This window comes from Alligator sinensis, unplaced genomic scaffold, assembly GCF_000455745.1.
Source record: "Alligator sinensis unplaced genomic scaffold, ASM45574v1 scaffold647_2, whole genome shotgun sequence".
Lineage (NCBI taxonomy): Eukaryota > Metazoa > Chordata > Crocodylia > Alligatoridae > Alligator > Alligator sinensis.
Window position 1 is genome coordinate 1,385,183 of NW_005841832.1, and position 8,589 is coordinate 1,393,771.

The following is an 8,589-nucleotide window of genomic DNA, read 5'->3' on the forward strand; positions in this document are numbered from 1 at the left end:
CAGGAGTCCAACTCCACCTACGACCGCATATTCCCCCTGGGCCCGGATTACCAGGAGCCTTCACGGCTTATACGCAAGCTGCCAGAGTTTGGACCAGGAGATGAGGAGGCAGGTGAGAACCAAACAGGGGAGTTAAAATAAAATCCTGCAGCTTGAGAACCTTTTCCCCCAGCACTCCTGTGGTTACAGTCTTAGCCATTTCCCTGTCCCTGTGCATGGAGAGATCCCTTCTAGGGAAGCTATGGCAGTCCAGCTTCATTGCTCCCAGAGGAGCTGTCATCCGCAGGTGCATTATGGCTGCTTTCTGAGTAGGTGGCACATGTTCTCAATGCTCCTGGCTTTTCTTTGCACCATCTGTGGCATGCACCATAACCTGGTCCAGAAACTTGGTGGAAGGTTTCAGGAAACTGAGAAGCCTGAATAGGCCTCAGACCCCTGTAAACCTCCTTTAAAGTCTAATCCACCCTCTCCAGGAGCCTGGGAGAGCAGGTGGTCTGGGACATTTTCTGTGTGACTGGGCTCCAGGGAAGAGTCCCTCTATAGCAGAGCTATTCTCATTGCTCTTTCCTTCCCAGGCTGCAGTGGTGTTGTCAAACCAGCCCAGGCCAATGGCCCTGAGGGGGTCCCTCATTACGCAGAGGCAGACATTGTGAACCTGCAGGGAGTGACAGGCAGTAACACCTACTCTGTGCCAGCCATCACCATGGACCTGCTCTCAGGCAAGGATGTGGCTGTTGAGGAGTTCCCTAGGAAACTACTGACTTTCAAGGAGAAGCTTGGAGAAGGCCAGTTTGGGGAGGTGAGTGAGCCACTGTTTACTTTTACATTCACTACAGACCGTGTCTGCTCCCAGGCTAGGCTGCAGGGTAGAACAACCAGTGACAATGGCTTTCTTCCACGATGAGAAGGATATTCTCTGGTGCTGAAAGAGGTGAGAGCCTGGTGATTCATGGAGAGGTTTTTCTTAGGGTGAAATTATGCATTACACTTAGACCATATTAAATCCGAGGAATGATAAGCGGTGTTAGAGTCGGAACCTCTGTGAGCAGTTACAGGTTAAGGGCTAACACCATTCTTGCCTGTACAGCTCTGACTTGTCACGAGAGGGCTGGAGGACCGGATTGCTCATTTTATCTCTGTGTAACAGAATGAAGTTATCCCAACACGAGCTAAGTAGCACAGGCCCCAGAGTTAACCCTTGCCTGAAATGGCAGAACTTTGAGATGCTCAGATGGCACATATCATGAGTTAATGAGCTTTAACATGTGGAAGCTTACATTTGAAGTGTGCTTAATATGGTCCAAGTGTAATGTGTAATTTCACCCTTGGAACAGATCTACACATAGACTGGCTTGGGCTGAGGGGCTATCAGTTCTTGAAAGCTAAACGGGCTGAGTTGAGGCTACTATGTAGATGGAACAGCCCAGCAAGTTATTTATTAGTATGTGTCTGTTCTTGTCAGTCATTGCTGAACCAGTGCCTCAATCTGGAGCTAAGGGTGTGGTGCTATAGAAAATAAGCATTCTCCTATGAGACATAAAAGGATGTGGAAGTGACAGTGATGAGAAGACATACCTTCCAATCCACTTGTGGAAATTAATAACCTCTTCATGCAGTCTCCCTGTTCTAGGCCAACCAAACATTTGCCTTTCTTTTTTACCACTCTACAAATTAAATAGTTCTTGCTTCATTAAATAGATGTTCAAATAATGAATAATTCTTTAAATTCACAAACAGATTCACTATTTTCTGTGACTGGTTTTGCTGTCCACAAGTTAAAAAAGAATGTTGACTGGTTGGAAAGGGACCAGAAAAAAGCTGCAAGAATGATTTGTGGTCTGGAAAATATGTCTTACAGTGAAAGACTAATCAAGCACAATCTGTTTTCCTGTTACATTGGCCAAAGTTTTTTTTTCTCCATGGTTTCTGCCAATACAGGATTTGTAGAGCTTCTTGAAAAAATTGACACAACAGCTTTCTGTTGAGAAATTGTATTTCATTTTTTTCCAATCAAAATATTTTTCAGAAATGCTTCAATTTCTAAATGAAACTTTCTGTATGAAATATAGCTATGATTTGAAATGGAAATGAATTTTTTGATCTTTCTCATTTCATTTTATTCCATTTTTCTCCTTCAGTTTCACTTTATCTATTATATTAAGTTACATTACATTACATTAATGTTTAGCCGTTATGAAAACTAATTATAGGTAGTTTTAATGTTTCCAATGAACATTTTTTTTCATCCCAACTTAAGACAAAAACAAATTTTGAAATTTCAGAATTTCTTATAAGACATTTATTCTTATTCTATTTTCTGATGGGATTTTTTTTTCCTACCAATGTAGCTGAATTTTGAGGGAAAGGATTGTGCTGCTTTAACACTGAGCAGCTCCAAGTTTGCTGGAAGTTAAAGAAAAAAATCTTCACTCCAGTTATCCTAAAATAGAAAATCTCCTAGCAGCTGACTTACGGTCAAGAAATTGATTTACTAGAAATTGGGGATGTTGGTTGTCATGCTCAGTAAATGGCCCTTTTAACAATCATGATAATGTCTAATGTCAATATTGCTCCAAACAACATGTAGGACTCATTTGGGTTGGGAATAAACCCATTCTTGGGATCTGTACTGCTCGGATAGCCAAGATTTCCACAACGGGATTTGAGCCTTGGTGACTTAGAACACATTTCCCACTGGGTAAAGCTGACCCCAGGGCCTCTCGTTTCCTGGTTGCCCCTTCTGCTCTATCTGCACTATGCCATCTTGCTATGCAACATCTATGGCAATGTCACGACAGGAGCTATGAGATTAATTTTATTTCAGACACGTTCTTTGTGAAACCTGGGTCCACTATTCCATAACATCAATCTTCCTTAGGCAGCACAAAGCTCTATACCCATACCCTGCAGCAGTTGATCACTGATGCCGTTTGAAATGTTATAGCACCCACTGATGCCCCTTCCAAACCAGACAAAAAATTCATTTCATTTAAGTCAGTGGCTTGGGAGGCCCAGAGAATTGCCCACTTCCTGCAAAATCAGCCTGGGCCCTGAAAGCCAGGCAGGATCCTTCCCTTCTCCAAATCATTCCCTATAATAAAGTTTTAGTGGCTAAGGGCGCGGGCATACCACAAGGTAAATTGATATGTGAACTTATAGCATGTCATCTATACCACAATAACTGCCTGTGTGAATGCGCTTGCCGCACAATGGAAGTAGAGTGAGTTACCTCAAATTTCCCATGGGGTAAGAGTGCACACACATGAGCACTCATCATGGAGAAGTGAACACCCTCTAAGTTAACACCTTAGGTTTCTTTGCAGTAATTTGCTCGCTGGCCCGTGCCGTAAATTTTGCCCTTGTGGCACACACTTGTGCAACCCCATTGGCCTTCAATGAGTAGGGGCAGTGGTGCTGGACTGGGTCCAACTAAACAGTTTGGATGAGGACACACAAACTTCAATAGATTCATAGATTCATAGATGCTAGGGTCGGAAGGGACCTCAATAGATCATCAAGTCCAACCCCCTCATCGAGTCCGACCCCCTCATCGAGTCCGACCGAATAGATTCTGGTTTGTTTGGCTGTGTTGGCTCTGGCGGGAAAGCAATGCAGGGAAGAAGGCCTGATCTAGCCAATGGGCCAGAGGTCGAGTACCCCAGCTTAGGGCATTCTGTAAGATCACTGACTTCCTAAGCATGGAGCTCCAAGGTGGCTAGAGCTTTAGTCTACTTATTTGTCTGGATATTTGAATTGGAGTACGTTGCTGTGATGTTTGTCTGACAGAACATTGCCAGTTTCCCAGGTGTGAGTGAACAGGGGACCTGGTATACAATGAAACAACATTGATCAATCATTGGTAGGAACCTGAGGTGCTGAAGCATTTTTGGGAATGCGATTAGTTGAACAGAATGTGGGAGGGTCTGCTTTGTTTCAGAGTTCAGGTGTAGCTCTGCACTGTTCTGCTTTTACCTCTAGTGTTCACAGAAACCATTTTAGTGAGGAGTAGATCACAGGTGTTTTGGAAGATGATGAACTAGTGCAGAAAACATTCATTAAACACAGTCCCTCCATTGAGCCAGGGTATAAGAGTGGTGGTAGCTATTGTAGCCTCAGACTATCACTGTTACCATTCTGAGGCATAGAAAGGCAGAAGACCTGCTTATCTAGGGTCTTGTACTGGCTTTGTTTTTCCCCTCAACCTATGCAGTACTCCTCGTACCAAGGGGCTTCTTGAAAACAGGATCTGGTCCCATGCAATTTCTGATACCTATGGGAATGGAAGCCCATTGCTAATCAGTTCATGTCTATTTCCACAGGGGAAAGTAAATGCTCCTCATTGCCTCCCTTTAGGTTCATCTCTGTGAGGTGGAAGGGATGGAAAAGTTCATGGACAAGGATTTTGCTTTGGATGTCAGCTCCAACCAGCCTGTTCTGGTGGCTGTAAAGATGCTCCGTGCTGATGCCAACAAGAATGCCAGGTATGCCAGCCACATGGAGCTCCATTCCCTGGCATTTGTGCGTTTACCCTTTTAAGTCAGCCACTCCAATCTCAGTGAGAACGTTGCCCATGCAGAAGAGCCCATTAAGTCACAGGTAAAAATTGGCCACAGGCTCTTCGCTCCTATTGGCACTATTGAAAATATTACCCTGTACCTCACAATATGTACCATGACAATAGAAGGGGCCCACTCAGAGTGAGCCCTTTGTATCAGCATGGGGCATTCTGCTAGTGATTGCCCATACGCTTGTAGATTAAGGAAATATCTGAATCGCATGGTCATTAGTATTCTCTGGAGGAACAAATGCTAATACCTCCCCAGTACCCACATTCTGTGAATGAACAAATTACACTAGGGAATACCTGATCCTGCATCCTGGATTTTTGCTCTGGAGTGACCTGTTATGGTGGGATATCTTCTGTGGCTCACCAGAGCAGCAGCATTTCCCCTGGAGCTTCTGTCTTCATTACTGCTGAGTGAATTGCATTTTGTGGTTACATTCCCTGGTTTGTACTTCATATCACTAATCCCAGTGCCTGGCATGTTTGGCTCTGTCTGTGTGTGTCTGTCCATGTGGCTTCTGCTTCTAAAAGGAATGACTTTCTGAAGGAGATTAAGATCATGTCGAGACTCAAGGACCCCAACATCATCCGGCTGCTGGCAGTGTGCATTGCTGAAGACCCCCTCTGCATGATCACTGAGTACATGGAGAATGGAGACCTCAACCAGTTCCTGTCCCGCCATGAGCCCCAGGGCACCCCCACCAGCAATGCACCCACTGTCAGGTAGCTCCATTCCCCCTCCTACCTGGGCTCTTCAGTACACACAACTCTGCTTCCTGTTTTTGTGCTGAAGGGGAAGAACAGTCATGACTGAAAGGGGACTAGGGAGAGTGGGTAGGTCTGGGTAGGAAAGAAGAGAAAGAGAGAAAGATGGTGTAGCTGGGTGGGGAATAATGTGCTTGTTGAGGGGTGAGCCAAGAGCTGGGAGTTCTGGGTAGGCAGAGTAACGTTCCTAGGTGGAAGAGGGTAGAGGTGGGACTGGGTTGGCCAAAAGGAAGAGAACTAGTGGGGTGGGGTAACAGGTGTTTGGAGGCAGGAGAGGAAGTATATGGCTGGGTGAGGAAGGGAACAGCCAGTGGTTCCACCTCTGTCCTGTATACTTTCTTTTCTTGGACTCCCCCACATTGTACTCCCAGTATGTTGTGCCATTGCTCTGGGTGTCCCTGGGATGTGCCAGACCCATCTAAATCTGTAACCTAGGGTTGGCTTAGCATGAGGTGGATGCCCTGTGAGGGTTTAGGCAGGTCCCACTGATATCCATGCCATGTTCATTCCTGACTGCCCGCTTCTGTGACAGGCTGTTGAGAGGGGTCCTTACTAACACTGTTCAGTACCTGCCCAGTGCCCAGGCCTTGCTTTGCAGAAATGCAGGTATTATCACGCTGGCTTTCTCCTCTAGCCTATATTAATGTCCCTGTTGCCCCAGAGGAGGAAGCCTGTTTGTGTTGTAATAAGCCAGGCTGCTCTGAACCTCACAGAACTGTTCCTGTGTAGGTTATGCTCATTTGGTCAAATACGTGCCCAGCAGCCTCATTCCCTGCTTGTCCTTCCCTGTCTCTGCAGCTACACCGACTTGAAGTTTATGGCCACTCAAATTGCTTCTGGCATGAAGTATCTGTCCTCTCTGAACTTTGTTCATCGGGATCTGGCCACACGCAACTGCTTGGTGGGCAAGAACTACACTATCAAGATAGCGGACTTCGGCATGAGCCGGAATCTGTACAGCGGGGACTACTACAGAATCCAGGGACGGGCAGTGCTTCCTATTCGCTGGATGTCCTGGGAGAGCATTTTATTGGTAAGTGGCAATATTGGGGTGCCACTGGCACCGGAGAGGGTGAGGAGATTTCTGGGAGCAGGCCTCAATTGCCTTCTGTCCTTGACTGCTTCCCTTATAGCTGAGAGGTCATGGAGGGGTGGGTCTCAGGGCTCTCCTGCCCACTGCCCTCCCCTGCATTGGAAAATCAGAAAGAACAGGGGGGAATGGGCCACTCTGCATCTATATTTCTTGCTTCTCAGAGAGTTCAGGACCTTCTCTTCATGCCTAGAGTTGTCTAGAGATGTCCCCAGATGGGGAGAGGCACTACCCTGAGAAACAGATGAAAAGAAGATGGAGAAACAGCAGTCATATTTCGTGTTTACACAGGGGCTGTGGCCATCTTGGGAACCTAGGTACATCACCCTTTGTCTGAGAGGTGCCGTATCTTCTCTGGACACCTTGCTTAGGCTTGAGGAAGAGAATGGTGCATCCTTTCTGTAGTCTTGTACTGCCCACAACTGAGTGAATGCAAGCTAAAGGCCTAGCTGGATTGTCAGTATCAGTTCGAAGGTGTATATACCTGTTGGCGAAACTACACAAGTGTTGCTGCCCGTTCCCTCCCAAACAAAGCATTTCCTATGTTCTGAGATTAACCTTCAAACAGGGCCGGCCAAGCCCATTAATAGGAGCCCCTCCCACTTCATCTCAGCCCTCTGGCTACTCTTTGGCTTCTACCAAGGACAGCTGGAGAGCAGAGGCGGCTGCCTGGGGCTTGGACAGAAAGGGGGCCTGAAAATGGTAATTTTTTCTCCGTTGTCAGATTATTATCATTATCTTTGGTGAAGGGGGGGCCAATACTAAAAGTTCGCCCGGGGCCACCAGGAGTCTAGGTAGGGTGCTGCTTGAGAGGCTTCTGGTTAGAGCCAGTCTGCCATGTGGCACTGGAGACACAACAGAAGAGAACAAGTCACCTGAGACCAGTAGCTGTGAGTCACTCACGTGTCTGTGCAGAGGACTAACTCCCTTGAGTTGTGGGCCAACAAGAAGCATATTCTTTAAGGTTTGCCTGTGTACCAGTGAGAGTGAGATTGTGTAGGCATCTCATGGGGGATAGCACATCCATGCTTGGCAATATATTGCTGTATTAGTGGTAACACTGATACCCAGGAAACTGCATCTTAGATGCAATTTTTGCATGTTTTGAATCAATGGACTATTTCAGCCTTTCCTAAATGCAGGGAAAGCACAAGAGGTAGGCATGTGCTAAAGGTGCTGGAGTGCACTGCTCTCTGTCTATTCTTGATGGCCAAGTGGCCCTTAGGAGGCCGTCACAAATTGGTGCATGCTAGAACAACCCACTGGGAAGAAACTGGCTAATGTGGTCCCTATTTTTAAGAAGGGGAGGAAGGAGGACCCAAGTAATTATAGGCCTGTAAGCCTCACCTCGGTGCTCGGGAAGCTCTTGGAGAGAATCATCAAGGAGCACATCTGTGGGGGGCCTGCAGGGGAGATCATGCTCAGGGGCAATCAGCATGGGTTCATCAAAGGCAGGTCCTGCCAGACCAACCTGATTGCCTTTTACAACCAAGTAACTAAATCCTTGGATGATGGTGTTGCTGTCGACATAGTCTTTCTAGACTTTAAGAAGGCCTTTGACACTGTCTCTCATCCCATCCTCATCAATAAATTAAGTGACTGCGGCATTGATGCCTGCACAGTTGGATGGGTAAAAAATTGGTTGATGGGGCGCACCCAGAGAGTAGTGGTGGACGGGTTGTACTCAACCTGGCGAGATGTGAGCAGTGAGGTACCCCAGGGCTTGGTCCTCGGGCCCGCACTGTTTAACATCTTCATCAGCAACTTGGACAAGGGGGTGGAAAGCATGCTGTCCAAGTTTGCTGATGACCCTAAGATGTGGGGCGAGGTGGACACACTTGAAGGGAGAGAGAGGCTGCAACTAGATTTAGACAGACTACAAAAGTGGGCAGATGAGAATAGGATGGGGTTCAACATAGATAAATGCAGGGTGCTGCACCTTGGGAGAAGGAATCCACAGCATACATACAGGCTGGGGAGTTCCCTTCTTGAAAGCACAGAGGCGGAACGGGATCTTGGAGTTATTATTGACTCCAAGATGAACATGAGCTGCCAATGCCAGACCGCAGCCAGCAAGGCCAGCCATACCTTTTCATGCATCCAAAGGTGCATGTCAAGCCAGTCCAGAGAGGTGATACTCCCCCTCTATGCGACTTTGGTCAGGCCGCAG

General features: G+C 46.9%; 1 protein-coding gene across 1 annotated transcript in view; it reads left to right on the top strand.

Annotated features, from left to right (window-relative positions):
- The window catches only part of DDR2 (discoidin domain receptor tyrosine kinase 2), an 85,720-nt gene that overhangs the window by 66,112 nt on the left and 11,019 nt on the right, over positions 1-8,589 (top strand). The window contains 5 exon segments of the mRNA XM_025194296.1: positions 1-112; positions 576-799; positions 4,354-4,481; positions 5,096-5,287; positions 6,128-6,362. The exon segment at positions 1-112 is cut by the window's left edge and continues 30 nt beyond it. Coding sequence (XP_025050081.1) covers positions 1-112; positions 576-799; positions 4,354-4,481; positions 5,096-5,287; positions 6,128-6,362 — 891 coding nt within the window.